This window comes from Plectropomus leopardus, chromosome 16 (assembly GCF_008729295.1).
Source record: "Plectropomus leopardus isolate mb chromosome 16, YSFRI_Pleo_2.0, whole genome shotgun sequence".
Lineage (NCBI taxonomy): Eukaryota > Metazoa > Chordata > Actinopteri > Perciformes > Serranidae > Plectropomus > Plectropomus leopardus.
The window spans coordinates 13,649,082-13,669,207 of NC_056478.1; the positions used below are offsets into that span (position 1 = coordinate 13,649,082).

The following is a 20,126-nucleotide window of genomic DNA, read 5'->3' on the forward strand; positions in this document are numbered from 1 at the left end:
TGAGTAATGTTTAGAATGGGGGGGGGGGACCAGTTAGGTGGCTATACACTCAAAGCAAAGGTAAAAAGGTAAACACGACAAAAATACTAATTTAAACCAAAAATTAGTATTTTGCTACAATTTCCTAACATTCCTAACCAGTTAGGTGGCTATACACTCAAAGCAAAGGTAAAAAGGTAAACACGACAAAAATACTAATTTAAACCAAAAATTAGTATTTTGCTACAATTTCCTAACATTTATTTCTGGGTTGAAAGTATAACTACTACAATAAAACTATGTGAGTAAGTACAGATACTAAGAAATGAGTGGGAACAATGAGCATGAGTCAGATTAGATGCACAGACCGTTTGAAGCACCACCACCCAGCTATAGTTTACAATGTGTTTATAAAGTGACCATCATAAGGGCAGACTTATTATGTACCATGTACTTGATTCATCATGGAGAAATAATGGTCTCTAAGGTGTTTCTTGTCAGAATTCAGGTTATTTGCCTTGTTGTTTTCAGTCACCTCACGATGGAATTACTATTATACACTTTGTAGACATGCCCCAAGCATGACCTACAGAGATGGCAAATGAACTGTAGTGTTTATATATATATACATATATATATATATATATATATATATATATATATACAAATAGGTAGGACACATGGCAATAGTAAAGAAGCATGAAGATGACAGCTACGGCCACCGCTTTCAGGAGCAGTGGAATGTGCAATGCTTTTTTATTGAAGGATAAAGCAGTTGAATTTGTTTAATTTGGATGGGAATTTTTTGATAACCCAGATGATGCAAGAAGCACCTGGCCCCCAGGTTTATTGACATTATCTATTATTGTCCCCCTTTAAAAACAGTTTGGACACCCCTGGTTTAGTACAACTGTTGCTCCTACCCCTCACCATACAGCTACTAAAAAAACCAGAAACACAACATTGTAAAGAGGTGCCAGACATGTTATGTCAAAGCACAGTGGGGGAGGTGGTCTCACAAAGGTTCAGACAGATGGACTTACTAAAGAAAAAGACAGAGAGAAAGAACGCAGACCAAAGACAGGGAAAAACTGGACCTGCAACTATAAGACGAAGACGTGGTAAAAACCACTTCCATCTGAAGGTGTGGGTACTGGAACATTTCTCATCTTTTCTCTTTGTATGACAGTTGATGATCAAAATACTGCACTTTTAAAATTGTTCACAACATAATACTAAACAAAGTTAAGCTTTATCAAGATTTTTGGATAAGTGTGGACGAAAATTTGGACACTGGACAAAAACATCAGAAGCTCTTAGTACATGAATTATTTGCAAATTTAAAGTTTCTTTCTGCGTGTTGGAGTATTCACTTCACAATGTAGAGATTTTATTGTTTCTCTTTCTAGACAGTTTCCACACATCAAACAATGGCTGAGTACAAGCTAGAGGTGACAACAGGTGACAAGCAATATGCAGGAACATGGGACCACATATATGTCACCTTATTTGGAACTGAAGGGCAGAGTGAGAGAACTGAGTTGGACACCTATGGCTCTGACTTTTCAACGGGGACAGTAAGTTAAATCCTCCTAAAATTAGGTCTGGGATAATGTAGTGACTTTTGTCTTTTGTTTGTTTTGACTATCTAGGGACTATTAGAGAGAATTACATTTACCTAACTTTACTCAACTACACATAAATATATGTCATTATCATGTGGAAATCTATTAAGTAATTCACATTTTAGTTCATAATTCAAGGGCTGTGAGGCACAGAAGTGCGTTAAACAGTCTTTTGGACAATCAAATTCGATCCACTTTTCTAAATTTATTGTTTAAATGATTTGTATGAGAGTTCAAACCTACATTTAGTTTTCAATACAGTAAGCCACACAAATTTGATGAGTTGGCAAATTCATCTTACAGATGTGGCCTTTTAACCCCTGTAATTCCAGCTGAATTAACTGACTGACTGTGAATATAAAAATCACGTGGCAATTCATTCTTTTGTTTCGAGAGTCACATGATACATTATATTCAGTGTTTTGAAGTTGGAGTCTAAAAAATTTAAACTAAGCCACTGTAAAAGCCCAAATATTCCCAGACAGGGTTTAGTTATACTATACAATCTAGGCTTTCACCAGTCAGGTGCCAGAATTTTCTGTCACTTTAATTACTGTAATGTGCATTCAGGTTTGTCATTTTTTATACTGACATTTGATTCTTGGTGGACATATTTACTTTAACTTCAAACTGAGAAAGAAAGTTGATGGAGTGCTTTTCAAGTATTTCTGGGATAATGTAAAGGCTTTTGTTTGAGCAAATATTTAGGTTGTGGGAGTATTTGCCTCTCTCCAGTTAGCAGAGTACACAAAATTTACATATAATTACATACCTCACTGAATTATTTTTATATTAATAATTATCATTTCAAGACCGGGACCTACACCGTGAAAACCAGTTTATCTCTGGGGAACTCCTCCTGGTTAAGGTGGAGAAAGATCCATTTTTGTATCTCCCAGAAGATGAATGGTACTTCTCCAAAGTCGTGGTGACGACTCCAGAAGGAGAAGCCATTCTTTTCCCCTGTTACAGATGGATCTCCAGGGGAGAACTGGTGGAGCTGAGAGGAGGGAGAGGTCTGACTCAAATTCCCCAAATAAAATATAATTATTTGTTTTCTTGACAATTTATTTTGTCAGTTTTGTCAGTAAAAATGTTACTGTTTTCATACCTCAGCCATGAAGGATTTTGAGGAGGACCACCCCTGTTGACTGACCACCGGAAAAAAGAGCTGATACATAAAAAGAGCTTGTACCAGTAAGTTTTGATGTGTATAGTACAACATGTACATAGAGCTGCAGTTACGATCTCAGAAGTTCACCTGGAGTTATGTCTAACTTCTTTTTAGTAACTTTGTTTTTTTGTTTATTTGTTTTAGATGGAGGATTATGGCTGAAGGGCTACCCCACATCAACCATTTCGAACATGCATCTGAGCTCCCAACTGAAATCCGCTTCTCTAAGTCCAAATCAACTGAAAGCAGATAACACAAAATTGATAACGTGGGTCTATATTATATATGATGGACACAAAAAAGTTAAGCCACTATAGACATATTCTCTACATTTCTGGGCCAAATGTAAATTCGTAATGTTTAATCTTGTATTGTGTTGACCCTTGTTTTTCTCACCGTGTCTTCAGTGGCATTGAACTCAAGCTTAAGGGGCTGCTTGGATCCAATGAAAAATGGGAATGCATTGAAGACATGAAAAAAATCTTCTGGTGCAAAAAGACAACAATGTCAGGTAATTTTTCTTTTTACCCATTTTTCAGTTTTACAGCATAATTTGCCACAAGAATGTCATGGTTCCATTTCCAGAGATAGATATATTTGTTGGTTCTGTTTGGTAACAAGATTTCTTTGTCCATGAAGTAAAACTCTTTCAAGAATAAACTAACAATGATGTTTTTAGTTAAATGCCCATGATCATCATGTTGAACTTCAAACCCAAAGAAAGAAAATTTTAGATATTATATTTGTCAACTGCTGTTCTTCCAGAGTATGTTTCTGAGCACTGGAAGGAGGACGACTTTTATGGATCCCAGTTTCTGAATGGAGTCAACCCCAATGTGATCAAGCGCTGCTCAGAGCTTCCCCCAAACTTTCCAGTCACAGAGGAGATGGTGAAGCCGTTCCTGACAGAGGGAAGCTCTCTGAGAAGGAAATGGAGGTAAGAAAGACGAGTGGCTTTAAATTAGTCATAATCTTTGTGGGCCAACTTTTCTTGAACCCTATCTCCTTCACGGCCTCCTGATTTCTTAAACATTTTTACTTCTCTCTTTTCTTACCACACAGAAAGGCAACATATTCCTCTATAACCAAAAGAGGATGGATGGAATACCACCCAGAGTCAAAAATGGTGAACCTCTGCATGTGACTGCTGGTCTCTGTTTGCTCTACGTGAACCAAGAAAAAAAACTGATGCCAATTGCAATACAGGTACTTAATTGACAGAGCAAATCATTGACCGTATTTTTATGGTATAAACTTAAGTAAAATCACTGGTCCAGTCACATAATCAAAGAGAATTCCACAATACAGAAGTTTGTTTTCAGGAGTCTTGTTGCACTATTTGAATGTATAAAAATTAAATATGTTTTTATGACAATTCCAGTTGCACCAACAACCTTCGGAGCAGAATCCCATCTTTCTGCCAAGTGACCCAGAGGCTGACTGGCTGCTGGCAAAGATGTTTATTAAAAATGCAGATTCCATGGATCATCAAGCCGTCCATCACCTCATGAACACTCACTTTCTGGCTGAGGTCTATGCTGTTGCCGCTCTTCGCAGCTTCTCTGTGATTCATCCCCTCTACAAGGTAACATTACACACCAGATGTCTACAGAGCCCCTAAGGTCACAGAAGGTTACTTTTTTTTTTTACACAAGATAACTTGTTATTATCTTGTGTGCTAAAAAAGTAACTTGCTTTTTAATCATCACACAAATGACAAAATCTTTAACCTTTCAGGACTTTGGGAGCTCTGCAGAGGTCACAGTGCTGCTGCATTTAACCTGCCCAATGTTTACTCAAAACGGATGCTGCAATAGTGTGTTAGGCACCTTAAACTTCTAGACCGCCAGGACACCCCAGAACTTTGCTTCCACACTTAGACTTTATTTGGATCTCAGCATAGTCATAATCCAACATGTCATTGTCAATTACAATGAAATCTATTAAACTCAATAATGAAGACATAATGAATAGATAAATAAATATGACTAACAACAAATGAAGAAGATAAACATGGTGGGGGTTAAATGCTAGTGTAGAATAAAGTACCAATACAGAAGTCCACATCTTTCAGACTTTTGATTTTCTGAGCCTTAGTACTCACTGCATGTTCATTGTTCCAACTCATTTCAACACTTCTCCACAGTTTTGTTTGCTTATGGCTGTCTTTGGTGACTGACACACCAAGGATGTGTAAATAAGTGTCTTTTTTGACTTTCAAATGTTTTCCTTCTGTCTGTACAGCTGCTGATCCCACACTTTCGGTACACGCTCTACGTAAACACTGGAGGTCGCATATCTCTTTTTGGACCAAAGGGGGCTTTGAATATAGTATGGCTTTTTAAAATATACACTTCTAAATATTCAGACTATTCCAATTATTCTGCACCATGCAAACCTAAATTAAAGCCCTTTTTTAAAAAATTTTAACCTTTTTTAAACTTCAAGAAATGTGTCTGATTATTTGTATATTTTTTACTTATTAGAGTTCACTTGGATATGACGGCCTGATGGAGCTCATGAGAAGGGCTCACTCTGAAACGACCTACAGCTCCCTCTGTCTGCCAGAGAACATCACTGCACGAGGACTGGAGTCCATACCAAACTTCTACTACAGAGATGACGGCCTGAAGCTGTGGAACATCATCAACAGGTTTTTTGTTGTTGTTTTTTTTTAATAGAAGCAATCACCAATTTTTAGAGACGGGACTTTTTATGGTTCAATACTTGTATTTCATTGAGAACTTAATTTCTGTCTCTTTTCAAAATCAAATTGTTTGGTGTTCACCAGCTTTGTGAAGGCAGTAGTGGAGCACTATTATCCCTCAGACAATGAGGTGTGTAAAGACACTGAGCTGCAGGAGTGGACCAGTGAGATATTTACACATGGATTCTTCAGAAACAAAGCCTCAGGTATTTAACACATGTATCCATAACCCATGTCTTAATTATAAATATGTCTATGTCTAGCCATATAGACACAAATAAAAAGTAAATGAAAACAGGAGGCGAGGAGAGTTGTTATAGAAAAAGGTGATGGCATTAAATTCAGAATTAGTGCCTATTAATGAATGAAGAAAATAATAGTTTATGAGTTTAAACATAAAATATATTTTCTTTGGACTGTAGTCAATAGCATATAGAGAGGATTTGCAAAGTACTGCATTCCATTTATATTTACCTTTTACAAAGCATCCCAACTTTTTTGGAATCAGGATTTTAATAATCTGAAAATGCTTTTGCTGTCAACAGGGTTTCCAGCAGGTTTTCATACTGTTGAAGAGGTGATCAAGTTTATCACCATGGTGATCTTCACAGCCACAGCTCAACATGCTGCAGTAAACAGTGGGCAGGTAAATAGTTAAGACAAAGGAACACATATGATGTTTTAACAATTTTTTAAATGTATCAAAAATGTGGAAGATCTGTAATCTGCTTCATCCATTATTGATTTGCTTTTAATAATTCCCTTAAACAGGGCAAACAGGCAAATGGTAAAAAGACAACCCATTTTTCTTTCCCTGTTTTACATCAGAATTAATTTACAAAAATAGATTCCTATCCAAGGTGGGCCCATAACCTCACAATACATGATACATTTTTTTTTTAAAAATTAAAAAATAAGTAATACATATCAAAGCTTCTCTCATGATTTAGTACGACTACTACTCCTGGGCGCCCAATGTTTCGCTCCTGCTGAACAAGCCTCCTCCAACCACCAAAGGACAGTCAAGCATGAGGACAATTTTGGAGACCCTCCCAGATGTTGGCGAGACAGTCAGCTTTGCAGCAATGACTTGGCTGCTTACAGAAAAATACACAGATGTTGTAAGTTTGACGATAATAAATACATGCAGCATGATCATTTAACTTTCTTTAACACCTCACCTTTTGTATGTACTAATTACAGAGTATAAAAATACATAGTTACAATCATTTCATGCAGAATGGTTCCCTCAGACTCTCTTAAATAGTTATGCTGTTCTCTATGTCAGCAGGGTTCAGATATGTGTAGGGTGCTTCAAGCTGTGAGTTTCTTGCTGTAATTGCCTCACTGAGGTAGGACAGCAAGAAACTCACAGCTTGAAGTACCCTACACATATCTGAACCCTGCTGACATAGAGAACAGCATAACTATTTAAGAGAGTCTGAGGGAACCATTCTGCATGAAATGATTGTAACTATGTATTTTTATACTCTGTAATTAGTACATACAAAAGGTGAGGTGTTAAAGAAAGTTAATAAGATAATAAGATTAGAAGCTGAGAAAGGAGGACGTCGTTTTGGTTGTGTCACATGAGTGGGCCCACTTTATGGTGAAGTACAGACCTACAGTATTGTATGTGGAGCAGTAACTTAACTGATTAACACAGGCCCCTACTTATCAATTCAGATATCGCCCCCCAAAAATATCCACAGTATCTGATAAATAATTTTAGTTTGAGAGTTTGCTGGTTATTGTATTTTATGTGATGATTTTGTGGTAAGAGACTTCTAGAAGTGCATGCGCAACATTTATTTTGACATATCATCAATTCTAAAAGCAGAACTACTGTGTGTTTAACACTAGTCAAAATTATTTCGATCATATCAGAGTTTGAGCTCCAAGCAGTGCTCATCTTTGTGTCTTTAACATAATTAACTGCTTTTTATCTTCAGATTTTCTTTCGTGAATTTATTTATTTCTAATAATAACTGAATAAAATATAGCAGTATAGCAATGTTATAGCGCTTGCATATTTTTGTATCAAGAGTTTATTCTTTTTATTATGTATAATGGAAATGCAAATGCAAAAAAACGCTTATCTAATGTTTGTAATTACGTCTGTGTAGCGTGTCTCCTCTAATCCAGTAAAGTTTGTTTTGGTTGTCTAGAGCTGCGACCTCTAGATAATTTCACTGCATGACCTCTTAAGCTACAACTGTGACTTGACATGAAGCAGCCAGAAGTTCAATTCCTTACAATGTAACCTGTGGACTATATTTTATTGTTTAAGACTAATTTAGTAAGCTTTTTTACACTTCCAAGTGATGCTGGGACCATCCTATGGTGTTTATAACAACAGAAGTTAAATTAATATGTCTAGATGACAGTTCTCTGAAACCCCCCAAATTGGAGACAAATCTATGACATTCAAACCCCCAATCTACAAAACCACATCGCCTAACGGTAGCAGCCTTGCAGAAACCTCAGGGCTACAATATAGTGCTTTCCATTAAGCCACTGATGCTGCAATGTCTGCAGACTTAATTGAATGAATTAGCAGTGTAGACAGAAACCAAAATGTCCACAAACATTTACCTTTGCTCCTTGCCACTTTGTATATTTTTCACAAATATTTACAACATTACTTGTATCCAGATAAAACATCATCAAACCCCCAGTTTACTAGCCAAAGCAAATTTAAGTTATTACCACGCAACCTGCAGATGCCACAACCACGGTCAAAAACTGCTGTTTACTGTCGCCCAGAGAACAAAAAGGTGTATTACATTAAAAAAAATTAATTGCTTATAAATACAAAATAGAAACACTTGTCAGTGTGCATAATGCAATGCAATTCAAAACCACACACGCACGCATTTTAATGTATATTTAGTGTGAGAATACACACACACACATATACACTGTATATATATATGTGTACACACACACACGCACACACACACACACACACACACACACACACACACACACACACACACACACTAGTTAGTACAAGTATTTAGAGTCGCCTATTTTAAGTTACACCGGTGTAGAGTTCTCTCTGGTGTGGCTGATAGGGTGCGCCATAATTCGGACACAGTGGGACTTCATTCTTCAGTGGGACATTGTTTCTGCACTATCCAAATTCGATTATTTGTAGACTTCACCATGCAGTCAAACGGTCACGCTGACTTTAAACAAGAGCTATAATAGACTTTCATAACCCAACTCCGCCACAGTAAACAGCTGACGACATATCATTCAGTTAAGGCTGCGACAATGTTGTTCAGATTCGGAGTCGTTCTCACTCCGGACTCCTCCAATGTAGAAGTCTTTGTTTTGGGTTCGCGTGCGGAAATGGGCCACTGGGACCCGAACGGAGCCGTGCAGATGCGAGCTTCGCAGAAGCTCCTGTCAACACATGAACCGTGTCTGTGGATCGGCGACGTGCAGCTGGCAGAGCCGTTCAGAGACACGATGTGGTTCAAGTTCGTCAAAAGAGTCCATGGCAACTTTATCTGGGAAGGTATACGTCTGTACTGTGTTGTTGTGCTGCAGATTCAGCCGCGTGCAAAAGGGTATTGTTGTTGAGGTGTCTCCCAGATTAAATGTAATTCTCATCTTAATAATGGTTAAGGCAAAAGACGAAAACAACTCCGCCATATTTGGTTCATATTGTGGAGGATATCCTCACTGCCACATGATGGCGGTAAAGTGACACCTGTTATTTTCTATAGGCTCAGTAGTTCATTTATTTCAGCACATTAGTAAATGAGCTTTTACTGAGACTTTTTGGTTAGCAGCAATTCCAGTGTAAAAATACTACATCACAATTAAAAGTCTTGCAATGAAAATTGTATTTAAATAAAAGTTATTTCTAACATTACCAAACTATTATCTGTAAAATTTACTTAAAATATCAATTGTAAATGGATTCAAAATACAAAACAACCCCATTCAGAGTGTTATTTTACTGTTGTGTCTAATTGAAGTAATATATGAATATATGAAGTAATATATATTTTATGTCCTTTTGTTAATTGTTAAAATCAATATCTTACAAACAAATCATATGATTTATTTTGATCAAAATCTAAAAATTTACTGGTTAATGTACCTGTCCGATCTAGTGGGTTCAGTTTAGGACTAGATATTACAATCCCTTGTTGCACATACATGAGACTGTGAGTGGAGATGAAGGTGTTTGAGGGTTTCCAAGTGGGAGCTACTGGGTTAAATATGGATGGATAGTAAAGTAGGAAGAAGCATAGATTTATATTAAAGTAAGAGAAGGGCAGGTAGAGCCAAGGAAAGGCATCTGATTGGACTGAACTCTCCCCTGCTGGACCTAACTGTACGCTCTGCCTCCCCCTGCTCCCTTATTTTTTGAGGGAAGAGAGGGGAGAAGAGAGAAGAAACTTAGAGGAGAACACTTACCTGGCTTGATTTGAGGTGGATTTTGGGAGACACAAAGGGTGTCAGAAAGGTAGTAAGGGTAAGTGTCAAGTAAAAACCACAGTAATACTGAGGAAAATGAGTGCTTCAAAAGTAAATGCACTTTGTTACTCTCCACAACTGGTTGTTAGACGAAATGCATTTTCTCTTTCCGTGTTTGACACCTAAACAGTTGCCACCTTATTGAAGGCAACATACAAATAGGCAGCATCTGCCTATACTTGTTTAGGACATGCTTTTTAAAAAACACATTATTGAGTGCTCAGTATCCCAAAACATCCTACAATATGTATTTAGGCACTAACCAGCAGTGGTTGTCTTCTTTGTCACTAGGCAGTGGTCCGAGCCATGACAGATGTTGTTCATATGATGAGAGGAACGTCGTGGATGGAGTCTACTGCCATCCAATTGGTCACTGGATAGAGGAGACAGGACACACAGATGAGATGAAACACACCACCGACTTCTACTTCAGTGTAGCTGGTCAGAGGGCTATACATTTCTCCAGGTAACACAGTACAATAAGCATGATGTTGTAATGACAATGCTATGTCTACATTTCATAAAGCAAGTAAAGCATGTCACACAAAAAGATTTTAGAAATCTGAGCGTCAGTGAGTCTGCCGCTTGACTTCAGACTGTTGGAGGTGAGCAGCATGGCTGGCACAATGCAGAAAGTCGGTCGTTCAAACTTGGATCCAATAACTTGGATGCAAACTTGAGTGTTTTTTTTGTCATGATTTTCTTTGGACATTTATGTTTATGTTTTACCTCAAGTCTGCTGTTCCAGAGGGAAAAAAAACCTGCCAGAGTACTTTTCTTGTAAGTAATAGAGATCCATCGTTCTCCTCCAACTTTAATGAAATAGGATGCTTATTGAAAATGTTCTGCCTTTGTCATATAAAATTCAATGTGCGTACCATATTTAATAATACTGAAAATTAATGAGGTCCCCTGGGGCCAATGGATTTCCATGCTGAGATGTGATTGTTTCTTGAACAACACTGAGGGTCGCATCAGCTGCTCTTCTCTCATCTTACTTACTGTTTTCAAACATAACCAATCTTCTTTAGTAAGGCGTGTGAATTAATCTATATTCTCAGTGCAAGTCTGAAACTCTGCATTGTCATGATATAACATCTGTTAGAGAAAATTCTTCACCGGCACAGTGTCCTCCAAGGAGGGCAGCAGTCATGTCACACTGCCCTTTCTTGTTGTCCCTAACTTACAGGGCAGACAAAACCTCATTCACCTGCTCATGCCTGCTCATTCCTTGTTTTTTAACCTTGCGCTCTCCCATTTAACTAGAAATGCCATCTGTCACTTGCTGAACTACTAGAAGTTGCATTATTGGCTCCTCAACCTTGTCAGCGATCTTGGTGGAAAGGAAAGACATCGGTCAGAATTCTTTTTTATTTTCAAGGCAACTCATAAGGTTAGTTTGAGGTATTTTAAAGGAAAACTTCACCCACAAAATTACTATTTGAATATATCAGTCATACCACTTTTTTGTCCCTTTTTTTTCGCCAATACCTCCAGGGAAAAAGGTGAACACGGATTACTGATTGATTGGGTAAGCAAACAAATGGATAAATGAAACGTGGATTATCCTGTACAAGTTGTGTGACAGTTTGTAAACAGATGCTTTGATATTGTTTTGCTGTTTTTAATCGTGATTCTATTTCAATCAATAAATCAATATGATCGCTGTTTTCCATGGAGGCATAACAGAAGAACAATTTTTTTCACAAATTTAAGGTTAACATGGCATGGCTAAGTGACACAAATGTTCATTTTATGGGTGAAATATTCCTTTAAGGCATTTAAATCTCTGTCTTATTCACAAGTTTACTGCAGAGAAATAGTGAGTTGTATGTGTCACTTACAGTATAACTCAATGACAGGTTTGGCTAAATTCTGTTATTACAGCTTCCAGGCTCAGTGGATGTATTAGAATCAGTCACTCTGTGCTCCATTCAAAATAGAGCTTACAGAGGGATCCTGAACAGAAAATATGTTTTTAATCACAAACAAACTAATTTTACCACATTTTGTGATCTGGCATTAATTTTTTTCCAGCACCTCCAGATGTGTCTTTTTTTTAATTGTCCTCAGAAAATTATTATCTCTTAGATATCTCTTAGGAAAATTATTATCTCTTAGATATCTCTTAGGTTAGTCATCCACCGAATAAAAATCAACAGTCAATCACCATATTTGACCTTTACTTTGTTAGACCACCTTCTGATGTGTCTGCCTCACAGACTATGAACACACATCTGTGACTTTACATTAAGGAATCCATGGGCAGTCTTGATGCACAGGCTTAGAGGACTAGACGTAATTTTAGTGTTGCCCCCAGAAAGTTGGAGATTGAAATCATCAGTCAGATCCCTCTGTACTCAACTAAACTCATATTGCTTCAAGTCAAGCAGTTTTTCTTTTGTTTGTTTTGTTGCTAGTCAGTGTGCTGTGCAGTGTACTTTTGGGGGTGTTTTGGTCTACAGATTTTGCTGCTGAGTGAGTGCTCTTGACTTTCAAGTTACTCTTTGGACGTTAGTACACAGTCTCTGTCTTTTGTTTAATGTCTAGTGGCAAAAAATCATGCAGATTTGCAAAATGTCATTAGTGCCGTTGGCTTGTTTACTATATTATGTGAATGCCACTGTCACACTGAACATCCCACTGAGTCCCGGTCAACCTCTAAAACTTTGTATGGAAAAAAACCTGAATTGTCCAAAATTCGTGTTGAACTGCAGAAACTGATTTGACTGGCATAACTGAGTTGGGTACAGCCCTACATGATTTACCTAAAGGGCAGGTCCATATGAGTTCTTTTCTATTATTTTTAAATGGAAACTCTCACTCTGTCATTTGAAAAAAGGTGCCATGCCACTGTTGTGACAGCTTTAGAGACCTTAGAGTTCTCTAAGGTCTGACAAATCTCCATTTGTCCGATAGTCTGGTATCCCAAAAACAAACATGCATATATCAGAAGGGCCAGTTAAAGGATAACTTGCCCTACTCTGTCTCTAATATTTTTACCATGATATTCTTACCGTGACCCTAACCAATGTCACTTCTCCTTATCCCTAAACCCAATGAACCCAACCTATGAAAGCAATAATTGCTTGCCAGTGAGAGGCAGAGTAGCACAGGTCATACCCCTGCTGTATGAGGAAGGTCTCATGACTATTTCTTATAAAAAGAAGCCATCTGTTTGCAAGAGTGTGAAGCCAATTTTATAGAGAAGGCCCTCTGAAGATCTTAAAATTTGTTTTTTTGGATACTTGGCTGACAAATGGGTTTTTGGTGCAATAGTATATTTTTTCGTACTACTGGAGCTTTGCAATTATGAGCCATCAGAACAATGGGCAGTCCCCTGCAAAAAGCTGTGACATATGTTACAGTGCTGTTGCCCTCCCCTATAAGAGACAACTGGAAAGCTAAGATATATCAAAATCTCAAACAACAAAAAATAATGGAGCCACCCTTTAATGTCTGGGGATTAACTGGAGCAAAAATAATTCCAATTGATGGTTTGGAAGATGCCTGTTTGTATGTTTCAATGATATCTGTATATTGGACTCAACTTGATGCCAAATAGTCACACACACAACACACTGCATTCACACAATAACCCTACCCATGCGGGTCTTCCTTTTGTAAGGCACATACTCTGTGCCATGGTATACCAGGCACAGCAGAAATGAGCCCAGGACCCCTGAGGCAGTAAGCACATAACTTGCATAAGAATGAGCAGGCTTGGCTGGTGCCATCAGGTTTTAATTTGTGTCCGAAGACCTTACAAGCCTTATGTCAAGGACCTGTGTTCAGTAGGAAGCACTGTGCCCTTGTATCTTTCCTATTAATAGCTTTTTAAATTAGTCTCTCAGACCTTGCATCCATGTAGCCCCAAGTATCATACACACTCACCTCTGCAATAACTCATTATATGATTCAAAGAGACTTTAACTCACTGTCAAGCAGGTGCCTCATCTCTCCTGCTGATATTCAGGGGAGAGGAGGCCTAAATGTTATATAGCCGGTTTTGTAATGAGTTTTTATTACCGCTGAACTGAACATGAGTCAATTTATGAAATCAGCTGAGAACGTCTGAACACTAGAGACAACACAGACATCCTTTTTGAAACAGGTTAGGTTAATTGACGCATTTTATGAAAACTACTAGAATGTTCTAAGTGTATGTTGTTCTAAGTGTATGTTGTCTATGTTTCTCTTATTTTAATTTTTACTATGTAACTAGATTGAGATAGTCAATCAAACTTTTAGTCATAAAGGATAGATGATGAAAAATTGTTTTAACTTGTTCAGTCCACTTTTTCAGTTTTAAATAATCCTATTGTCATACATGGCTAATGTCTGTGAGAGTAAAACCAAAGTAGTGGAAAGCAGAAAAAATGGACTGTCAATTTACCTATATTACCCAAACAAAGCCATTTTGCAAGATTTTTTTTATGTAAAGAGAGGTCATCTGATTACAGAAAGTCGAGACCGGAGACTGCAGTGCCACTCTGAGACATCACAGATTAACAGCGTGCTTCCTTCCTACGTTTCATCTCCTCTGGCTGTTGACTTCATGCATGCGAATGAGCACTAAATGGAGTCTGCCTTAGACCATAGTGGTCAGTAGAAGAATTATAGGGACAAGAGGTTAATAAAACATCAGTAGTATGAGGTAGAGAGGGGGGGAGGTACTATAGGAGGAAGAAACAGAGAAACATCAAGCCTTTTGCCAGTAACTGTGAAGGTAAGCTCTCCTCTAATCTGCCTGTGGGAAACTTTTCAAAAAATAACTTTTTATTTATTCTGTGTCTCCACTTGGCATCCTTTATGGCTTATTCAAATACTCTTGGAATGCAGGTCCATTTTCATCCTCTCTTATTTGATAATATTCACCTGAACATTACCCTGCAAATGTCTTACTATGCATGTGTAACATATAATAATAACTTAAATGCACAGAATGATATATGCATCCTGTTTATTACTACCAGGGTGCTGCCACGTGTTTGGCTGGGCAGCTGCCCTCGACAAGTGGAACATGTGACGATAAAGATGAAGCACGAATTGGGGATAACTGCAGTGATGAACTTCCAGACAGAGTGGGATGTGGTGAACAACTCCAGTGGCTGCAGGCGCAACCTTGGGGAAGCCATGACCACGGAAACTATGATGCATTTATACAAAGACTGTGGCCTGGTATATGTGTGGTTACCCACACCTGACATGAGCACGGAGGGTAAGGAGACGTCTGTGTAAATACAATAATAAATACAGTAATGATAGCTTGGAGCTGTTAGGCACTCAACATCTTTCTCAAAGGCACTTTGGCAGTGCATTTTAAGGGTGTAAAGTTTCATCATAATACTAGGTGTCGACAATACGATTTCTATTCATCTCAATTCAATACGAAACAATACAAGACCATATCATACTATACCATACAATACTAAACAATACGATACTCTTTATAGTCCCCATAGAGAAATTTGTCTTGGACTCAGATGCTGCCCCCATAAATGCCTTCACAGTCATAATAAAACAAACTACAAATAAACAAATGGTACTATAATAAAACAAACTACAAATAAACAAATGGTACTAGCTGTACTAAATTACACAAATACATTGCACATAATCCAAATTGCACATGCAGAATATTGCACATACATTGCACATAATACATATTGCACACACCATGTTGTTAAAACATCATGGAACTGTACAGGGCGCTTCAATTTATATGTGACAATTATAGCTTCAATGACTAGTCAATTAATAAATTAGTCAGCTGTCAGAAAGTTAATTGGCAATTATCTTATAATGGAATAACCAAAAAGATTTTCTGATTTCATACTATTCTGATGCATGAGTCAATTACATTTTCTTTGTCATATATGATTATAAACCAAATAGCTTTGGATTTTTGGTTTCACTAGTTTGTGATATTTTTATTGAAAATTAATCGAGAAAACAAAGAGCAGATTAATCCTTAATGAAAGTAATAGTAAGTTGCAGTATCAGTGAATGTCCTCATTGTCTTTTACCGTGGCTGCTTGCTGTTGTGTGCCTGGTGCTAGGCTGCTAGCACTGTTGAATGTTTCATAAGTAGCAGTTCTTAGATGGAAATGGCGACATAGACGTGCCCTGGGAATTTTACAATTACCGGCAATATGTATTGATGTGTTCCCTTTGCTTCAGTAATATTTGATTGTTGGTCACTGAATTGATGTAACACTCCAGAACAATTTATAGTTATACACCTAATGCATACGTATATAGAGTACTGTGCAGTTATGAGTAATCCAGCTGAAATGCTCTAAACTTAGTCAGAATTCCAACATTCACCATGCTGTTTTTTGTTTTTTACCTCAAAAAGCAAATTGAAGATTCCATTCATATATTTAAAGGTCAGGAAATAAGCATGGTTTAATTATTTTAGTAACATTCACTAAAACTAGACAAATACAAGGAAAAGCCACAAAAGGATCTATAATTAAAGGAATTATAGCCAGCTGTGGCCATGACTCTTCCTGCAAGGTTTCCTTTGACCAGAATATTAACAATGAATCACACAGTATCTCATGTGTTGTGCCAATCACAAAAGAAGAAATACGTATGCTTCCACTGTGAATCTAAGCAAATACATGAATGAATCCAATAACCTGCACATGGATTGTGATCATGTTCAAGGATTCAAGGATTCAAGGGAACTTCCTTGTCATTCTGGCCATGTAAACATGAAAAAAGAAATTCAGTACTCAGGACTCGGTGCATCAATAAAATCACAGTACTCAATTTATATAAATAAAACAAATAAATAGCAGCCTTTAAACCAGGAGGACAACATGATATTATGATATCCAAAATAATACATATCTGGTCTCATATCACAATATCACTAGGATATATTGTCCAGCCCTACCATTGACCTCCATTGTTATCAAATAATCTTAAAATTACATGAATGATCCACACCTTTGCTTTAGGTGTCATATTTATTCATCCTGAGTCAATCTCACATACACTCTCCTGGTTCTGTAAATACTACATACTTCTGTAATACTAAAACTCTAAATGGGTTTTAATCAACAGCTGAAAATAGTCTTCAACAAATTTACTTTTAGTGAAGTTTGAGTGATGTTTGTCAGACTGCAGTACCTAGGTAATTACTAAGCCTTTAAAAAAAAAAAAAAAAAGATTGTTAGCTGTTTTAAAATCTTTAAAATCTAAAGCCTTGTCCTCTAAGTGTTATTGTCTTTTTCTGCAGGCCGGATCAGGATGCTTCCTCAGGCTGTATACTTGCTCCATGGTCTCTTGGAGAATGGTCACACTGTCTATGTTCACTGTAATGCTGGAGTGGGCAGATCTACAGCTGCTGTGTGTGGCCTGCTCATGTACATCCTTGGCTGGAGCCTGAGGAAGGTGCAGTACTTTATTACAGCCAGGAGGCCAGCAGTGTACATAGATGAGGAGGCTTTAGTCCAGGCTCAGGCAGACTTCACCCAGAAGTTCGGACAACTGCGATCATCCATCTCTTACCCTGAGACATGACAGCTGAGTGTCCCTATACTTAAGTTTTCAAATTTGAAGCAGAATTTAGTTAGTTAGTTCCACTGGACTGGACTCTTGGAAATGAAAATGATTCCTGACAAAGTGTGGAAAAAAATATACTGTATAATCAGCGTGAAAGGTGCCAGAGGAAATAAGCTATAGCAAGAAAATTAACTTCTTTCCACTTATATCTAATGTAAGCAAATGACCCACTTCAGCTGAGTGGCTTTCCAAATCTGGTTGATCCCCAAGTACCTGGACAGAGTCCTGCTGGCTGCCAACATAGATGTTCTAAGCAATTAATCCTCCTGTGATGTGTTAACTTAATCTTTAGAAATTACTCTATGCCATTAAGCTCATGCTACTGCAAACTGCTCAGTAACCTGAGCACACTATTGGTGGTTTTCAGTAAATGTCTGCAGATTTGTTTGTTTGTTTTTTAGTTTGTTTTGTTTTTATTTGTTGTAATCATTAAATAAAGCTGACATTTTGAGAAGGCAAATTTTAGATGTATTGAATAGCAATGAATAAGTGGATAGTGGATTTTTAAAGGCTGATAGTTTGGAAAAGGAAAAGCCAATAGTTGATTTACTGGCAGATTTCATCATTCCCCAACCCCACCCCACCTCAACCCCAATGAAAAACATTTAACATAGTCAAAAAAAGATTTTTAATTTTTGAGCTTTTATTTTCCCTCAAAGTCAATCTGAGATTCTCAGGTACACAATGACAAAACCTTGACTTACTGTATGAAACCCCGATGCAATAAAGTGATTGGAGACGGACAGTATTTCTGCACTTGTATTATGTATTTCAAATACTGTAAAGTATATTTTGGTATTTAACAGGGCTGGGGGGAAATTTATGGAATTTTTTAACAGGATACTTCAGGATAGAGTAATTTTTATGTTTTCTAAACAATATTGCGAGGTCTCAACCTAGTATATGATTGAACTGTGTATGAGACACTAGAGAGCTTTTGTTTTGAAATGAGGGCTTTTAATTTGAAACAAGAAGTGGCTGCATTCACTCAGTCATGGACTCTCAAGACTTTCACTGTAGCCTTATAGCCAAAAACTACTACAGGGTCTCCACTCATAATTTCAATTAACTGGCATACACAGAGGGAGAGAAAGAATTGGGGAAAATTAAGAAGCATATGTGATGACCAAAGTAAGTCACACATCTACGCATTTTAGAAAATAAATTTGCCATTATGTTACATTACATAGAAGGGTATCCATGAAAGATTACTGAAACAATGCCATTACACACAACACAATTCAATGAGTTTTCAAAAACTTTCAATGTTTTTCTCTAATTTAATGAAATTACATTACTTTTCCAGGATTTCCATGACCATGGGAAACCTGTAAATACATTTTTAAATGAAGAACAATACAAACAGACACACTCAGACAGCAGGAGGGATCTTATTTCTATGGAGGTGTACCCCGATCAGTTCATTTTGCTCAGATTTATACAACCCTCCAAGCTCTGATCAGTAATGTATAGCACTTAATGACTGATTGAGACTGTGCAGCCATTCGCTACTATCAGAGCCAAGTTCCACCAATAATGATAGTTTGTAAAATGTCTTATTGCCATTGACCAGTTGATAAATCAGTTGACCTCTAGAGGGGAATATATAGCAAAACAAACAAATATCACTGTGATACCTATACTGCAATTTTCTCTCATCAAATAAGCTGTGTTCCTCAGTAAAGAATTATTCCACAGTTGCTATATTGCACGATACCATATCAATTTTGGGAATCCTCTTTTTTAAAAATTTAAACAGGAGAATTATCTTTCATTTTTAGAAGGAGGTGGCAAAGCAACAAATCAATTTCTAAAACCAAAATGACAATGTTTCTTCCTCTCTGTCAGAGAGATATTCAGCTTTCAGACATGAAGGAATACAGCTCCAGCCCATCTCTCTCAGAGGGCTTGATAGTATTTCATCTTTATTTATTTATCCGACAGATGCTGTTCTGACCCATCTCCTAAATAACAAAACCAACATCCCTGCCAGACCATTTTAATACATACATAATAAGACATTATTGGAATGCTGTTTCTTATCAATTTTGAACGTCTGCCTAAAGTCCTACAGAAGATAGATTGCTTTTTAAGATAAAGTGTTTGTGTTACCTGTCCCCGATTTAAGAAGTTTGTGGATTAGAGAAGAGGAGAGAAATTTCTCCTTAAACTCAAGTCATATTCTCATTACCGTTCAGCGAGTCCCTTCAGAAGACAGCACCTTACAGAGTGTCAATGAGGATGGGTGGGTGGACTGAACCATGCATGTGTGCTCACAGAAGAAAATCATTGTGGATTTCAAAACACCTCTAAAAAAAATTCACAAAAACTGAATATTTTGAAGGAGCAGAGTATGTACTTGTTGGAGGAAAACTATACAGTACAGTATGCGAGTGCTGGGGTTTGTCACTTAATGGATGCCCATGTAATTGGTAAACATGTTGCATTTATTCCACTGGGTTATTGCCTGTGATTGGTGTTATAAATTATTTATAGTTTGCAGGATTTCCAGGATCTGCCAATCACCTACACCAGTTCCCCAGGATCCTTGCATTCACATTAGATA

At 37.3% G+C, this 20,126-nt stretch overlaps 2 protein-coding genes across 3 annotated transcripts in view; one reads left to right on the forward strand and one right to left on the reverse strand.

The window, feature by feature from the left end:
- LOC121955228 (protein-glutamine gamma-glutamyltransferase E-like) overlaps nt 1-20,126 on the reverse strand; it is a 145,228-nt gene that overhangs the window by 71,205 nt on the left and 53,897 nt on the right. Inside the window, exon 4 of the mRNA XM_042503080.1 lies at nt 10,246-10,355. Coding sequence (XP_042359014.1) covers nt 10,246-10,355 — 110 coding nt within the window. The remainder of the gene's footprint in view (nt 1-10,245; nt 10,356-20,126) is intronic.
- Nucleotides 10,349-18,305, forward strand: epm2a (EPM2A glucan phosphatase, laforin). 2 transcript variants are annotated; one of them, XM_042503092.1, is made up of 3 exons: nt 10,349-10,448; nt 14,959-15,203; nt 17,235-18,305. In XM_042503092.1, exons 1-3 carry the CDS (start codon nt 10,387-10,389, stop codon nt 17,516-17,518), a joined length of 591 nt encoding a protein of 196 aa, XP_042359026.1. In that variant the 5' UTR covers nt 10,349-10,386; the 3' UTR covers nt 17,519-18,305. The 2 variants fall into 2 exon arrangements, with proteins under 2 accessions (XP_042359026.1, XP_042359023.1); XM_042503089.1 differs by lacking the exon at nt 10,349-10,448 and having other exon boundaries at nt 14,229-15,203.